We start from the raw sequence: 18680 nt of genomic DNA, 5'->3' as shown, positions 1-18680 counted from the left end.
GCCCCCCTTTCAAAACCTTCCGTATCAGCCCTCTCGGGGAAGCGACCAAAATATTATCAGGCAAAAAACGCATAATTATTGATCTTTCGGCCCCGCACGAATCCCAATACTCAAGCATTAACAGCTTAATTCAAAAGCTTGAAGAATTCTCTCTCCACTACCACAGCATCGACCAAGCCATCCAAATGATAAAAAATGTCAGAAAAGAAGCCTGTTTAAGTCGACATCACTTCAGCGTTTAAAATAATGCCCATCCATCCTGCTTTCTGGCATCTTTTTGGTGTTCGCTGGCGATAGAATTATTATTTTTCCATCCTCCTTACTTTCGGTTTCTGACTTATTGTCTGAAGCTATCTACTGGATATTGTCAAATAACTACTCCATTCCCCACTTAATTAACCTACTAGATGATTTCCTCTTCAACTTGCCCCCCGACGCCCCTCCCGCTGCCCATCTCTGTACAGTCCAGAAACTTTTTGCCGATTTAGGAATTCCAATTTCCCATGAGAAAACAGCAGGTCCCTCTTCATCCATCGAATTCCTAGATATCATTCTCAATACAGACGTCTTTCAAGCCTCCCTGCCAAAAGAGAAAATCGACAGGATAATCATAATCATTTCCAACCTCCTACCTAACAAAAGCTGCTCTAAATGAGAGCTCCTCTTCCTCCTCGGGCATCTCAGTTTTGCTATGCGCATCATTCCCCAATGAAGTCCCTTCATCTCACACCTCCTCACCCTCGCCTCATCCGTCGCTGCACTAAACGACACAATAACCCTAAACCCATACTGCTGTGGTGACTTCCAGCTAATGTTAACATTCCTAAAACAATGGAACAGACTTACCTTCTTTTTACAAGGACTGCCTCTCATTCCCTGAAGACATCCAACTTTTCACCGATGCCGCCCTGTCCATCGGTTTCGAGGGATTCTACCAAGGTCACTGGTTCGCATCCACCTGGCCCCCAGAGCTCACCAGCCTTCCACAATCAGCAGATTCCTCAGCCCTGCATGAATTATACCCCATCATGGTCGCAGCCTTTCTGTGGGGAAACAAATGGACTTCAAAAAGCATCATAGTCCATTGCGATAATCAGGCTATAGTTCATTGCATCAACAAGGGCCATTTTCGTGCCCTTGAAATCATGCCATTTCTAAGACGTCTAATTTTGATTTCAGCCTGTAACCAATTCATTATCTCTGCTAGACACATGCCAGGATCAAAGAACCAAATTGTTGACTCACTTTCCCGCTTTTACTTTCAGAAATTCAGAGCTTTAGCTCCAGAAGTGGACTCGACTCTGATCCCGGTACCTCCCTGTTCGGAGCTGAGATTCCTATAGACCATCCCCTCAAACAACTTCTCACTGCATCACTCGACTCCATAATTCGAGCAGTCTCACGAGAACTCTCCAAACCTACTGGACAGCCTGAAAAAGCTTCAAACAAACTTATAAGCTGCAGTTCCCAATTTTTTCCTTATTATCCTTTAAATTTTTTATTTCATTTCTAAATCAATTCAAAGGCATTCAACCAGGTACCATCAAAGGCTATCTGAGCGGCGTACATTTCTTCCACAAATTAATATTCGGCAAGTCAGCCCCAGCAATCAATAACCCCCAAATTTCTCTGCTCATTAAAGGAATAAAAAAATCTCAACCCGCACACCAGAATGGCTCTAACCATCAACATTTTAACAAAATATCTAACAAACCTCCACCTTGGTTACCATTCATTACAGGTTTTCTTGACCGATTTTATGCATATCTCAGATCACTGCTCTTAAAACAATTAACACAGCCATCTGAAAACTTTGTAATTGTCCTAAACAGATTGTGCATTTTTCTTGATTTTCCTCATTTTCTCGTAACACTACATACAAATTTCTCTGATCCAAAACTCATGCTTTCAAAACAGTTAACACAGACAACTATATTAAAGTCATATTCTCAAATGCACATGTCAGGTTGCCAAATCCCTTCATATTAATATCGGCTGTGTTAGTAATGCACACAGCAAAGAAAATGCAATTTACTAAATTTTTCACACAACTATCATGACTCTTATCTAAAAAAGGGGTAAAATATGAAAATTCACAGCATACAAACAATGAGGAAGAAGAAGAAGAGGTACAGTGTGTAAAGAAAGAGAAAATCTGAGGAAGAAGTGATAAGAAAAGGGGAAAGTTTTCTCAGTTCTTTCAGGTGTGTGCATGGAAAGACTTCAGGAAAGACAAAATGGAGATGGTGTAATGATGGTGAACAGAAAGAGGACATCAGGGTGGAAGATTAGAGTAAAGAAGGCTCAAATGATCTGCGAGTCCCTCTAATTCATTGTGTTATGAATTATGGTCTCTTTAAGACACACGGTGTTTGGCCTAATGTGAGCAGATCTACAGTGACTTCAGTCTCAACAAAAAAGAAGAAGAGGGAGGAATGGCATTGGAAGAGGAAGAGCAGGGACAACTAGAAATTTAGAGACATTTTATGAAAACACATGGAAAAAAGTCTTTATGGTGGATTTTTATGATAAATGTGTTAATACAATAGTAGAGTTGTGTGTCTATAGCTGAACATGCTATGAATTTAATAGAGAACACATCTATTGCTTTGATATCAGTATTTAATTCGAATAAACACATTATCAGAAAAGAATACACTGATTCATTATGCAGTGAAATTTATTTTTTCTGCAAATTTGAGTGTCTGTTTCTATGGCTGTGTGAATTATTTTGAGAGCACTAATTATAGTTTGGAGAAATGTATAAAATCGACTGAGAAAAACTGTAAACACAGCCCGCATGCTCGACGCTATGTTAATCCAAGCTTTCTTCAGCTTTCTGCGCTGCTCAGAAATCACTGTCAACACACAATTAGATCCCAAAATACATCCCACCTTCTCAGACCTGCAAATTATAGATAACAAAACAATCAGACTCTTCATTAAACAAAGCAAAACAGATAAATTTAAAAAGGTTTAAATTTTCAGATTTACATTTTCAACTTGCCCTCCCCCATCCAACCTTACCAGTCTCGCATCATTTCTCACTTATAGACATTCCCACATTAAGTCCCCTCTTGATCGCTATTCACCGATGATAATAACCACTCAGTTTCAAGATTCTGGTTTCAAAAGCACCTTAAATCCGTCCTCCTCCATTCTGGCATCCTGGCAAAATTTTACTCCAGTCATTCATTCCGTATCAGCGCAGCAACCACAGCTGCCCAAAAAGGTTTATCAGAACAACAAATTCAATCTCTCGGTCATTGGTCCTCAGACGCATATCACAGCTACATCAGATCCAATCGTTTTCACATCAGGAAAGCTCATCAATCACTAATCAGCTAAATCCCTTATCAGTACCACCTGTCACCGTCACTCACATCACCACCTGCCACCGTCTCGATACATCCTACATGCACGCGTGCATACGTGTACACGTACGTATAAGCACGGGTGTGCATGCATATGCGTATGTGGGCACGTGTACATGTGCATATATATATATTTAAACCAGAAGTCCTTCCGTTTGAATCGCAGCATAGCCCCCTCGATCAAATGCCATGCAAGCTCACCCACGTCCTCATATCATGGGCTCTCCCCTCCGAGGCGATCGATGGGTTTTCCATTTCAGACACAGAGTGGCCCCTGTTCGAATGCATGCTGGGCTTACCCGTTTGAATGCCGTGAGCTCTCTCTCTCCATAGAGCAGTCTCCCATTCGAATCGCAGTGTGAGCCCTCCCTTTCGAACGCAGTGCGAGCTAACTCTCGCTCTTATTTTCCCTGTTCTATTGCTTGCTGGGCTTACCCGTTCAAATGCCGTGAGCTCTCTCTCTCTCTCTCCATAGAACAGTCTCCCGTTCGAATCGCAGTGTGAGCCCTCCCTTTCGAACGCAATGCGAGCCAACTCTCATTCTTATTTTTTCCCATTCGACTACTTGCTGGGCTTACCTGTTCGAATGCCATGAGCTCTCTCTCTCTCCATAGAGCAGTCTCCCATTCGAATCGCAGTGTGAGCCCTCCCTTTTGAACGCAGCACAAACCAACTCTCGTTCTCATTTTGCTGGGCTTACCCTTTCAAATGCCGTGAGCTCTCTCTCTCCATACAGCAGTCTCCCATTCGAATTGCAGTGTGAGCCCTCCCTTTCGAACACAGCGCGAGCCAACTCTCATTCTCATTTTCCCTGTTCTATTGCTTGCTGGGCTTACCCATTCGAATGTCGTGAGCTCTCTCTCTCTCTATAGAGCAGTCTCCTATTCGAATGACAGTGTGAGCCCTCCCTTTCGAACGCAGCGCAACCAACTCTCGTGCTCACTTTCCCCATTCGATTGCTTGCTGGGCTTACCTGTTCAAATGCCATGAGCTCTCTCTCTCAATAGAACAGACTCCCATTCGAATCGCATTGTGAGTCCTCCCTTTCGAACGCAGTGCGAGCCAACTCTCGTTCTCTTTTTCCCTGTTCGATTGCTTGCTGGACTTACCCGATCGAATGCCTTGAGCTCTCTCTTCCCATCGCAGTGTGAGCCCTGCATCAAGCAAGGAAACACAGAGACCCTGCAAACCAGCACACACGAACCACATATCATCAAACCCTTAAAATATACAAGTCACTACCTAGAAGGAAAAGAGCTGAACATATGACAGCAAAGCTCAACAAGATTGAGGAGGCTGTCAAGGAAAATTCCTTTTGGGATTTATGAAACAATTTAGATAAATTAAAAAAGTCAAATTCATACCCATCTGTAACCCAAAACTCTGGACAGAACATTTCGGAAAACTCTATTCACAAAATGAACAAAACCTCATCCAAAACCATTTGACCTCCCAACAAAATAATCTGGAACGCACAATAAAAGATCAATTAAACCATTTGGACACCCCCATATCATTAAATGAACTGACTGAAAAGATGAGATCCCTCAAAAAATAATGAAGTACAACCCAAATAACTAAAGGGGCATTAGAGTAAGCAGCAACCATGGGAAACTATTCTGTTGCATTATAAATAACAGATTAGTGAACTTCATTCAAGAATACAAGACACTAAATAAATGTCAAATTGGATTCATGCCTAAACAGAGAACAACTAATCATATCTACACACTCCACTCACTTATACAGAAATACTGTATGTTCAGCAAACAAAACAAGGCAACATATTTTGCTGCTTCACTGACTACAAAAAGGCCTTCGATTCTGTTTGGCATAACAGACTCTTCCTTATATTCATCCACAAGGTTGGGGAATAAAGGAATACATGTTACGGGATTAAATGTATATAAATAACTGTATTCCACTACAGTTACAATTTAAATAATTGGTAATTAGAATACAGTTACATTAAAAAAGTATTTTGATTACTGAAGGGATTACTTTGCATTTTATTGTCATTTGTTTTATTTAATATTTAGTCCTTTCAGATAGAAAACATTTATACATATAAATGATGTGATCCAAAGTGCATTTGAACAGCGGTGAAACACTTTCTTATGATGTGTTACATTCATGAGCAGACAGAGAAGTAAGTTTGAAGTTTGGAGCAGAAGAAATATAAATAAACTTTGTGGAAATTTGTCAGCTTTATGCTAAGCTAAAATGCTATTTCTAGCCATTTTACATGCATGTTACCAGGCACGATCATATTTTTTTATCAAGAAAATTCACGTTGGATCATAATTTCTTTTTTCTAGTAAGACCTTTGATATTGGGGCAAAAATTGTATTCTTGATAATAATTCTTTATTGTTTTCCTGTAAAAATATCTAAAAATCCTTAAAACAAGATCAATTTGATTTATCTTGTTTTAGAAACAACACTGCATAAGATATTTAGGTTTTTCCAGAGAATGTATTTTTAACACGTGTATTTTGTCTTACTGTACTGGCAGAGTTTTTATAGTCAAAACAAGTGAAAGGCCGGGGAGCCCCCGGCATGACATACATACCCCCTTCCTCTCCGGGGGGCGTGCCTTGCGCCCCGACTGCCGGCGGGTCATCCCCGCCTTCCTCGACTTGGGAGGAGACAGGAGGGGAAAAACAACAACAAAACAAAATAGGCGAGGGAAAGGCCAACACGGAGCGACAGAGAGAGAGAGAGGAGAGAGAGAAAAAGAAACTCACCGGTTCTCTGATGCGCCGTTGCGTGGTCCTTGATCACTCCTCCACCCTCTCAGGCGGACAACAGCCGCTCCTCCCCGGGCGGACCGCAGTCAGACCTCCGACCCCCAGCGGACAGAACGCCCCTCCGCATTCCCGTCATCCCGTGGGGACACTCCTCCACCCCTGGCAGCGGCCCTACCACTCCAGGCGGTCGGGGAGTCGCTTCCCTCCTCCCCCCGAGGACGGCGGTCTTCTCTCGACCCCTCCGCGTTCCCGGGGGACGGCAGGGCACTCCTCCGCCCCCGGCAGCGACTCCCTCACTCCAGGCGGTCGGGGAGTCCCGTCCCCACTCGCCTCGTGGACAGCAGCCGTTCCCCATGTCCGGGTGGTCGGATTCGGCAATAAAAGATCTGACTAACAAAGCCTGTAGGACATACAGGTGCATCTCAATAAATTAGAATGTCGTGGAAAAGTTCATTTATTTCAGTAATTCAACTCAAATTGTGAAACTCGTGTATTAAATAAATTCAGTGCACACAGACTGAAGTAGTTTAAGTCTTCGGTTCTTTTAAATGTGATGATTTTGGCTCACATTTAACAAAAACCCACCAATTCACTATCTCAAAAAATTAGAATATGGTGACATGCCAATCAGCTAATCAACTCAAAACACCTGCAAAGATTTCCTGAGCCTTCAAAATGGTCTCTCAGTTTGGTTCACTAGGCTACACAGTCATGGGGAAGACTGCTGATCTGACAGTTGTCCAGAAGACAATCATTGACACCCTTCACAAGGAGGGTAAGCCACAAACATTCATTGCCAAAGAAGCTGGCTGTTCACAGAGTGCTGTATCCAAGCATGTTAACAGAAAGTTGAGTGGAAGGAAAAAGTGTGGAAGAAAAAGATGCACAACCAACCGAGAGAACCGCAGCCTTATGATTGTCAAGCAAAATCGATTCAAGAATTTGGGTGAACTTCACAAGGAATGGACTGAGGCTGGGGTCAAGGCATCAAGAGCCACCACACACAGACATGTCAAGGAATTTGGCTACAGTTGTTGTATTCCTCTTGTTAAGCCACTCCTGAACCACAGACAACGTCAGAGGCGTCTTACCTGGGCTAAGGAGAAGAACTGGACTGTTGCCCAGTGTTCCAAAGTCCTCTTTTCAGATGAGAGCAAGTTTTGTATTTCATTTGGAAACCAAGGTCCTAGAGTCTGGAGGAAGGGTGGAGAAGCTCATAGCCCAAGTTGCTTGAAGTCCAGTGTTAAGTTTCCACAGTCTGTGATGATTTGGGGTGCAATGTCATCTGCTGGTGTTGGTCCATTGTGTTTTTTGAAAACCAAAGTCACTGCACCTGTTTACCAAGAAATTTTGGAGCACTTCATGCTTCCTTCTGCTGACCAGCTTTTCAAAGATGCTGATTTCATTTTCCAGCAGGATTTGGCACCTGCCCACACTGCCAAAAGCACCAAAAGTTGGTTAAATGACCATGGTGTTAGTGTGCTTGACTGGCCAGCAAACTCACCAGACCTGAACCCCATAGAGAATCTATGGGGTATTGTCAAGAGGAAAATGAGAAACAAGAGACCAAAAAATGCAGATGAGCTGAAGGCCACTGTCAAAGAAACGTGGGCTTCCATACCACCTCAGCAGTGCCACAAACTGATCACCTCCATGCCACGCCGAATTGAGGCAGTAATTAAAGCAAAAGGAGCCCCTACCAAGTATTGAGTACATATACAGTAAATGAACATACTTTCCAGAAGGCCAACAATTCACTAAAAATGTTTTTTTTATTGGTCGTATGATGTATTCTAATTTTTTGAGATAGTGAATTGGTGGGTTTTTGTTAAATGTGAGCCAAAATCATCACAATTAAAAGAATCAAAGAATTAAACTACTTCAGTCTGTGTGCATTGAATTTATTTAATACACGAGTTTCACAATTTGAGTTGAATTACTGAAATAAATGAACTTTTCCACGACATTCTAATTTATTGAGATGCACCTGTATTATAGTATAAGAAAATCATTATTTAAATTCAACCCCCCCATTAAACTGTGGCTGAAAGTCTTTGACAGCATCATCAAACCTATACTTCTATATGGCTGTGAAATCTGGGGCCCCACAGAAAGAACTGGAGACCCAGAGAAGTCAGACTGTGTTCACACTAAGTCATGGAGGACGAGCTACACTTCCTCACTCACTGCAGTAAATATGAGATAATTAGAAACACTTACTTTACACAAATAGCTCTCATATTCTACCTGAATTCCAGGACATAAATGATTTAGACAAACTCTCGTATCTTATGGGAGAGAAAGTAGAGTGTCTGGCACCGCAGTATGTGTCCTCCTGTCATCATATGAGGGAGAGAGGATGACCCCTCATGATCTTAGAGCTCCATTGAAACTGCTATTTTAATTTCCCTTTTTCTTCCCTTTCTCATTTCTCTCTGTATTTTATTTTATTATCATTATTATTTAGTTATTGTATATACATATGTTTTTTTATGTTTGCAATGCATTTATTACTCAATGCCTTAGCAACACTGTACGTTGTATAAGGTCATACCAATAAAGCTAATTGGAATTGAATTGAATTGAATTGTATTGAGAGAGAGAGAGAGAGAGAGAGGCAGAAGAAGCATCTTTAAACAGTAACTTCCTGTTAATATGTACTATTACAAATTTAAATTACTTAAAGACCACATGAAATGGTCTGATGAACACATTTTCTTTCCAGAGTGACTATCTGCATTAGGTGTAAAAAGCACCTGCCACACAGCATGGCTATTTGCACTTAAATAGTCTAGTTGAAACACATAAATCGAAGACAAACTGCGCCCCCAGTGTTGCTACAGTGGCGTGGGGTGTAACGAAAGATGTGCTGTATTCATGATGACCCGGGCTCGATTCTGCCTTTTGTCCCACTTTTCCCCATCCTGTTTCCTGTCTCCACTCCAAATTTCCTTTAATACTACTTATAGTAATAAATACAAATTAATATATAGGTTGATTTCCTCGCAGTGATTTGGGGTGACAGTTGGGGTGTTGAGAGAAAGGTTTGATCCAGGTTAAATTAACCATGGTTTTACTATGGTAATATTGTAGTAACCATGTTTCAATCATGAGAATTCTAGATTTAGCATGTTAATGTGGTTATGATATATTGATAGGATATTGGTCTTTTCTGGACTAGATCTGCTAACGCTGCTGCTGCAAAGCAAGTACAGAGACTTGCTACTGCTAGAAAATACACATACATACAGAGTTAGCATGTGGACATGTTGCTGAGCTGAACAATTAGATACATGCAAGATATGCTGCATCAAGCATGTATAACATGCTGCTGGACAAATAGAAATTACAAACAATTCCCATGTAGCAGATCTAGGCAGGTGGAAGCTGGGGTGGAGGAGAGTTTCAGAGAAACCGGCTTATCTGCGAAACTGAGCCATTTCAAAGTTAGACAAAGAGACGCAACTTGATTGGCCACTTGATTACAAGTCAAAGGACCAATCAGCTTACACCATGCAAGCCGATTGGCTTAACATGTCACATGTGAGCAAACCGATTGCTAACAGATAACAAGTCAAAGAACCTATCAACTTGCGCCACAGATTTGCATGGCTCAACTTTGATCGTGTTTTTGCGGAAGCCATAGTTTTAGAGTTTTTCTCAAATGATTTTATACATTTTTCCAAACTATAATCAATGCTCTCAAAACAATTCACAAAACAGACGAAACAGACAATCAATTTTGCAGAACAATTAAATTTCATGTCATGATGAAGCACTATATTCTTTTCTGATAATGCATTTATAAAAACGAAATACTTACATCAAAACTTTAGATGTGTTCTCTTTTGAATTCATAACATTTTCAGCTATAGGCACACAACTCTACTTTTGAAATAACACATTTATCATAAAAATTCAAAATAAAGACCTTTTCCCACCTGTTTTTGTAAAATGTATCTAAATTTTAGTTGTTCCTGCTCTGCCTCTAGAAAGAGGGTAAGGAAGTTTACTGTGGAATATAAAAAATGTAAATAAAAAATAGCAGTCTTGCTACAGTAGATTGTATGAAGCTAAGACAGCACTGTAACCACACATGGTAACTGTGGACATTGATTGTGGCATGCAGACCAATGCCATTCCTCCCTCTTCTTTTTTGTTGAGATTGAAGTCACTGTAGATCTGCTCACATTTGACTGAACTCTTTGTGTGTCTCAGAGAGACCGTGATTCATAACATGATCAATTAGAGGGACTCTCAGTTCATTTGAGCCTCTTCTGTGTCTTCTTTACTCTTCCACCCTGTTGTCCTCTTTTTCTCTGCTCACCATCATTACAGCATCTCCATTTGGTCTTTCCTCAACTCTTAATACTCACCCCTAAAAGGCTGAGAAAACATTCCCCTTTTCTCATCAATTCATCCTCCTATTTCCTCTTACTTTACCCACTCTACCTCTTCTCAGTTTTCACCTCTTCATCTTGTTCTTTCTCTTCTTCACATTCCTCATTGTTTGTTTGCTCTGAATTTTGATATTTGACCCTTTTTAGATTGCTAAGTCATGATAGTTGTGTGAAAAAGTTAGTAAATTGCATTTTCTTTGCTGTGTGCATTACTAACACAGCAGATATCAATATGAAGGGATTTTACAACCTGACGTGCATTTGAGAATATGTCTTTAATTTAGTTGTCTGTGTTAATTGTTTTGAAAGCATGAATCTTGGATCTGAGAAATTTTTGTGTAGTGGTTCGAGAAAATGATGAAAATCAAGAAAAATTTGCAATCTGTTTAGGGCAATTACAAAGTGTTCAGATGGCTTTGTTAATTGTTTTGAGAGCAGTGACGCGAGTTTGGAAAAATGTGTGAAATTGATCGAGAAAAACTGTAATGCAATTAACCATGGTGTTACTACAGTCATATGGTGTTAATATAGTAACCATGTTTAATTTTGTGGTTAATGCTGTGTGACTTTACCACAAAATACCATGGTGACACTATGGTTACAGTAGTAAAAACAAACGTTAACATAAGTGAATGCATTATGAACTAACATTAACAATGAACAGTTAACTAAGATTAATAATGCTGTAAAAATATATAATTTTATTGTTAGTTCAATATATCTAATGCATTAACTAAAGTTAACAAATAGAACTTTATTGTGAATTGTTTCCAATAAGAATTTGTATGTGCTGTTGTATCTGATGAGTCATCAATATTTTTGGTCTATTTTACCAAAAGAGAAAGTCTACATTTTGTGTATATATGCTAAAAGTTTATTTTGTCAACATTTTGGACTACATCAGCATATACTGTAGATGCTCTCACAGCTAACAAACATGGACTAAAGCCTCAAAACCTTTTTTTTTTTTTCTACATCGAGGCCACAGAGTAACCCGCTAAAAATATAATTGATCACAAGTATTTTTTACAGCAGTGTTGTAAATGTAATTACAATTAACTAAATGTAAATGACAACTGAATAATTAATTGGGCTCAGTGTAATAGTTGCTCTTACCTTTCTATTTTTACCATACGCCTAAATTCTGTGAGCTTTTGTCTTAGGTTATGCAAAATGTACTGAAAAAGACATATTGTCTTTCTTTGTCTAGCATTAGAGTCACATGTTCAGTCATGTTCTCTCAGGGCCTTGCATTTTAAATAATTTATTCAGTATGTCACTATTTAACCTACATATGTCCTCCATGGTGCACTACTGAGGCTCCCTTCTGTGACTGTCCTCAGGCTTACAAGGATTGAAAAGATGGTCTTTCTATGAGAGGCAGTGATGTGTGTAAAAAGAATATGTTCCATTTTGCAGCCGCTCTGTAAAGTGGATTACATTGTATGACTGACATGTTGAGCCTAAGGTTTGTTTATAGGGTCATCATGGTCATCACAGATTTTTATGAGAAAATAATTCCACATAAAGCTCAGCAGAATGTGAAAACTGTCTTGCACAAAGTTCTTCACGTGCCCCATGCCTTGTGCGTTTTTTATTTTTTTTTAAGGTGAAGTGTGTAAAATACTTATTTAATGCAGCAGAGTAAAAAAACAATTTTTTTAAAACAATAAATATTTCTGGAATTCCATTTGGTGATGCTAGTCGTGCAGAAATGACACACGTACCTAATTTAATATTACTTTTAGCTACCAATAAGAGTGTTTTTGTCAGCAAATTTGAACACATTTTACAATGTTTAATTCCATTTGGCTGATTTTCACTCAGAATCAGCTAAGAAAATGTGACATTATTTTACATATACCATGTGGGCCTATATAGAGAGAAAGTAAAACAATAACAGGTAACACTTTACAGTAAGGTTGTATATGTTAGTTAATGCAGTGGTTAACATGAACTACACTGAAAAAAATACTTTTACAGCACTTATTAATCCTGGTTAATGTTCATTTCTGCATTAATTTTAAGATGTTAATGTTCACATTAGGAAATGCATTTTGAACTAACGTAAACAATAGTTTATTTATACTGTAAATTAATTTGAATCAAGATGATTAAATGCTGTAATAAAATCTTCCCTCTTAGCTCATGATACCTAATGCATTGTTAAAGATGTTACTGTTCACAATCAAATTATAAAGTAAATGTATTTTTTTCATTTAATTGAATTAACTTTTTGATTTTCGTTGCAGGAACTTTTACTACATCACCATGCTAAGAGACCCTGTGTCACGTTACCTGAGTGAATGGAAGCACGTGCAGCGTGGTGCCACCTGGAAGACATCCCTTCACATGTGTGATGGGCGCTCACCCACACAGGATGAGCTGCCCACCTGCTATAGTGGAGACGACTGGTCAGGGGTCAGGCTGCAGGAGTTCATGGACTGCCCTTCCAACCTGGCCAATAACCGGCAGGTGCGCATGCTGGCCGATCTCAGTCTCGTGGGCTGCTACAATCTCTCCACCATGAACGAGAGCGAACGTAACTCTATTCTCCTGGCTAGCGCAATGAGCAACCTAAAGAACATGGCCTTCTATGGTCTGACTGAGTTCCAGCGCAAGACACAGTTCCTGTTTGAGCGTACCTTTCATCTGCGATTTATTTCCGCCTTCACGCAGCTCAACAGTACACGGGCTGCCAATGTGGAGCTGCGCAACGACATGCGGCGCCGCATAGAACAACTGAATTTCCTGGATATGCAGTTGTACGAGTTTGCCAAGGACCTGTTCGTGCAGAGATACCAGTTCACGCGCCAGCGCGAGCGGCAGGAGGAGAGATTGAAGAGGCGGGAGGAGCGGCGCTGGCTCAGGGAGAGGCGAGTCATCCAGAACAAGCAACAAAGTGAGGAAAACCAACCTCAGGTCACCACAACTGAAGACTATGCCAGCCAAGTGGTCCATTGGTGATACCTCTTGGGAAACTCACACTATGACACAGAGAGCATAATGGGCCACTTGTGGAAGAGTTGGAAGAGAAAACTTTATCTAATGAGTTTCTTTTGTCATGAGGCTGGCGGGCATTTCCCAGGCCAGAAGATTTCTGCTGATTTCTTTGCAATGAAATCTAGATGGCAATGTAGATATAGACTGCAATGAAATTACTGACAGCTGTCATTAACACAATTATAGAAGTGGCTCTGTGCCTATTTTCCAAGCAACCCTCAAAGTCTTTGTGAAGGAACAACAAACCTACACCACAAAATTATAAGAAGGTTTAATAGACTTCAGTATATAAGAGGCAGGTCAGGCCGAACATGTTCTAGTGCTAAAATAGCAAGGTCAAAGATGACTGTCTATGGAATGGAATAGAATGCAAAAATATTTTTAATGCCTAGGTTTGTCATCAGTATAGATTCACATAAGGAGATATTTATCTTCTCTTTTTGAAAGTAGCTTGTGATAGTTTTTCCATGATATGCCATAAAATTCTGAATTACCGGACACCACAATGACAAGCCATGTCTAACAGTGTGGCACGTTACACTGTAAACACTAAAATACACTGTAAATCTTGGGGATATGCTTGTCCCCCAGCCCTTTCTGATTAATTACAGTTTTTCTCAATGTTATACGTTTCTCCAAACTATAGTCAATGCTCTCAAAACAATTCATACAGCTGACAAAACCGACTCTTAATTTTGCAGAACAATTCAATTTCACTGCATAATAAAGCAATGTATTATTTTCTGATAATGCATTTATTAAAACTAAATACTAACATCCAAACTATAGATGTGTTCTCTATTGAATTCATAACATTTTCAGCTATAGACACACAACTCTACTATTGAATTTATCATAAAATCCACAATAAAGACCTTATTCCATCTGTTTTTGTAATATGTCTCTACATTTCTAGTTGTTCCTGTTCTTCCTCTGGAAAGAGGATGAGGAAGTTTACTGTAAAAAATAAAAAAATAAATAAAAAAAATAGCAGTCTTGCTATATTGTATGCACCTACATAAGACAGCACTGTAGGCACAGATGGTACAGTAATTGTGGACATTGATTGTGCCATTCCTCCCTCTTCTTCTTTTTTTTTTTTTGGTGTCACTGTCCTTTTCTGCATATGGCTGCCCCTTTTGGAATATCGCGGCGCCGTTTTGTGGCCCGTTCTGCATAACGCGGCGGCCCATTTCAGCTTATTGCGGCCCATTCGGTCCCGTTTCGTGGCTGGCCCACCGGGAAAAGTCCCGGTTCTCCCGATGGCCAGTCCGCCCCTGCATTTCTGTGTTGTGTTTCAGATGTGTTTCAAAGTGTTTAGATGGCTGTTAATTGTTTTGAAATCAATGAGTTTGGAGAAATGTATAAAATTGATTGAGAAAACTGAAATGTCTGTTTTAAAACAATTAAGTCAAGTCATTTTTATTTGTAAAGCGCATTTCACAACACACATCATTTCAAAGCAGCTTTACAGAAAATTATGCTTTAACAGAAAAGGCTGTAATATACTGTAGTAATGTATTCAAGTCATAATAGTGCGGTTTAATAAAAAAAGCATGATTGTAAATTGCGCCTTAAAATAAATAACAGAAATTAATTATATTTATATTTAGACCCCCATTGAGCAAGCTTAAGGCGACTGTGGCAAGGAACACAAAACTCCATAAGATGTTGGTTAATGGAGAAAAATAACCTTGGGGGAAACCAGGCTCAGTGCCCCTCTGGCAAAACAGCATGAATATAATGCCAATATTAGTTATTTATGTGTAGTACAAGTCAAGATTTAAAATTAGTAAACTAAGTAAGTGTTTGGGGCCAATGTTTAAACAAAAAGCTTTTGTATTAACTGAAAGATTAATGACTAATGTCTTAGAATTTCATTCTTTTTTAACTGCGGAAGTGCAAAAAGATGCATTGTCCTTTGGCTGATGAAGGCTGCAATTAATTTATCTGTGTATGCCATTTTAAGATGGAGTCCATCCTTCAGGTCAGTAAGGTGCACTGCAGTTTGACTGTAAGCTTGTGGCAGATTAATTTCGTGTGGAGTCTAAGTTTCAGGCAGTGTCCAGTGAAGTATTCCATGTCTGATGGTTGGTGCTGGCATCAGTTCATCCTCTGTGAAGTCCATCGTAGTTGACTGAAGTGATATCTGGCTGGCACAGGCTGCAGTTAGTCGTCATCACTCTGCAACATGTAGTAGTGGGAGTCAGACACCAGGCAGGACCAGAGCTGGATTTGGCAGGCTCTGGTAACCTCAGGATATGCATCCCCAGGTTAAGATAGGTTAAACAAATAGAATAATATTAGCGTAGATGCCATTCACTTTAAAACATGATTATTGAACATGAGAAGTGTTTCGGTTCTGGCAGACCTAACTAATGCACCAAAACTATGAGTTCATAGATAAATTATGTGTATGCCTGGCTGAAAAGAAGAGTCTTTAGTCTAGACTTAAACTGAGAGAGTGTGTCTGAGTCCCGAACCATCTTCGGAAGACTATTCCATAATTTAGGAGCCAAAAGGAAAAGGATCTACCTCCTTTTGTGGATTTTGATATTCTAGGTATTATTAACAGGCCAGAATTTTGAGATATTAGTGAACGTGAAGAAATATACTGTGATAGGTCAGATAAGTACTTTGGAGCTAGACCATTCAAAGCTTTGTAGGTAGTTAGAAGTATTTTAAAATAAATAAAACATTTAACAGGTAGCCACTGTAGTGACGCTAAGATTGGGCTGATATGATCATATTTCTTGGTTCTAGTCAGCACTCTAGCTGCTGCATTTTAAACTAACTGAAGTTTATTTATGGAACCTGCAGGGCATCCTCCCAGTAATGTATTACAATAAACTAGTCTTGAGGTCATGAACGCATTAATTAGTTTTTCGGCATTAGATACAGAGAGCATACGTCGTAACTTAGCAATAAGTTACTTGCACTTGTGTATATGGCTGTGTGACAATAAATGTGATTTGATTTGATTTGAGATGGAAGAATGCTGTTCTACAAACATTGGAAATGTGATTTTCAAAAGACATATTGCTTTCAAATATAACCAGGGTTGTGAGGGTTACTTTTGAAATGTATTCCACTACAGATTACAGAATACAGGCTGTAAAATGTAATTTGTAACGTATTCCGTTAGATTACTCAAGGTCAGTAACGCATTCTAAATACTTTGAAATACTGCTTCAGCACTGGTAGATTTTTTCACTTGTTTTGACTATAAAAACTCTGCCAGTACAGTAAGACAAAATACACATGTTAAAAATACATTCCTAAATATTTAATGCAGTGTTGCAAAGATAAATCTAATTGATATTTTTACAGGAAAACAATACAAAAATTATTATCAAGAATATGATTTTTGCCCTAATATCAAAGGTCTTACTAGAAAAAAAGAAATTATGATCCAACGTAAATTTTCTTGATAAAAAAATATGATCGTGCCTGGTAACGTGCACGTAAAATGGCTAGAAATAGCATTTTAGCTTAGCGTAAAGCTGAAAATTTACACAAGGTTTATTTCTACTTCTTCTGCTCCAAACTTACTTCAAACTTACTTCTCTGTCTGCTCGTATGAATGTAAAACATCATAAGAAAGTGTTTCACCACTGTTCAAATGCACTTTGGATCGCATCATTTATATGTATAAATACTAAATATTAAATGAAACAAATGACAATAAAATGCAAAGTAATCTCTTCAGTAATCAAAATACTTTTTGAATGTAACTGTATTCTAAATACCAATGATTTAAACTGAAACTGTAGTGGAATACAGTTACTTATATTTTGTATTTTAAATACGTAATCCCGTTACATGTATTTTGTTACTCCCCAACCCTGAATATAACACCTACGTTTGCTGTAGAAGACGACGTGACAGTACATCCATCAAAAGTCAAATTATATTTTAGCATCTTATTTTTAGAGGTTTTTGGGCCAATAATTAGTATTTCTGTTTTGTCAGAACTGAGCAGAAGGAAATTTCTAGCCATCCCATTTTTGATATCATTGATACACTCTGTTAACTTGGAGAAATTTGAAATTTCTTTGGGTTTTGAGGAAATACAGTGCATCCGGAAAATATTCACAGCGCTTCACTTTTTCCACATTTTGTTATGTTATAGCCTTATTCCAAAATTTATTAAATTCATTATTTTCCTCAAAATTCTACAAACAATACCCCATAATGACAATGTGAAATAAGTTTGTTTGAAATCTTTGCAAATTTATTAAAAAAAAACAAAACAAAAAAAAAAATCACATGTACATAAGTATTCACAGCCTTTGCCATGACACTCAAAATTGAGCTCAGGTGCATCCTGTTTCCACTGATCATCCTTGAGATGTTTCTACAACTTGATTGGAGTCCACCTGTGGTAAATTCAGTTGATTGGACATGATTTGGAAAGGCACACACCTGTCTATATAAGGTCCCACAGTTAACAGTGCATGTCAGAGCACAAACCAAGCCATGACGTTCAAGGAATTGTCTGTAGACCTCCGAGACAGGATTGTATCGAGGCACAGATCTGGGGAAGGGTACAGAAAAATTTCTGCAGCATTGAAGGTCCCAATGAGCACAGTGGCCTCCATCATCCGTAAATTTCCGAAGAAGTTTGGAACCACCAGGACTCTTCCTAGAGCTGGCCGCCTGGCCAAACTGAGCGATCGGGGGAGAAGGGCCTTAGTCAAGGAGGTGACCAAGGACCCGATGGTCACTCTGACAGAGCTCCAGCATTTCTCTGTGGAGAGAGGAGAACCTTCCAGAAGAACAACCATCTCTGCAGCACTCCACCAATCAGGCCTGTATGGTAGAGTGGCCAGACGGAAGTCTCTCCTCAGTAAAAGGCACATGACAGCCCACCTGGAGTTTGCCAAAAGGCACCTGAAGGACTCTCAGACAATGAGAAACAAAGATTAAACTCTTTGGCCTGAATGGCAAGCGTCATGTCTGGAGGAAACCAGGCACCGCTCATCACCTGGCCAATACCATCCCTACAGTGAAGCATGATGGTGGCAACATCATGCTGTGGGGATGTTTTTCAGCGGCAGGAACTGGGAGACTAGTCAGGATCGAGGGAAAGATGAATGCAGCAATGTACAGAGACATCCTTGATGAAAACCTGCTCCAGAGCGCTCTGGACCT

The 18680-nt window shown here is 39.5% G+C and overlaps 1 protein-coding gene and 1 long non-coding RNA gene across 2 annotated transcripts in view; one reads left to right on the top strand and one right to left on the bottom strand.

Annotated features, from left to right (window-relative positions):
* LOC127447129 (heparan-sulfate 6-O-sulfotransferase 3-B-like) overlaps positions 1-13490 on the top strand; it is a 122552-nt gene extending 109062 nt beyond the window's left edge. The window contains exon 2 of the mRNA XM_051708737.1: positions 12776-13490. Within this exon, the coding sequence (XP_051564697.1) occupies positions 12776-13490 (715 nt within the window). The remainder of the gene's footprint in view (positions 1-12775) is intronic.
* On the bottom strand, positions 441-12943 carry LOC127447157 (uncharacterized). Its single transcript, XR_007898341.1, has 4 exons — positions 12822-12943; positions 6121-6523; positions 847-1043; positions 441-580 (listed from the first exon to the last, which is right to left on the bottom strand). It is a non-coding gene; the product is annotated as an uncharacterized LOC127447157 (long non-coding RNA).
* Positions 13491-18680: the final 5190 nt, after the last annotated feature.

Source organism: Myxocyprinus asiaticus, chromosome 10 (assembly GCF_019703515.2).
Source record: "Myxocyprinus asiaticus isolate MX2 ecotype Aquarium Trade chromosome 10, UBuf_Myxa_2, whole genome shotgun sequence".
NCBI classification, from domain to species: Eukaryota; Metazoa; Chordata; class Actinopteri; order Cypriniformes; family Catostomidae; genus Myxocyprinus; species Myxocyprinus asiaticus.
This window is presented reverse-complemented; position numbering and strand designations above follow the sequence as displayed.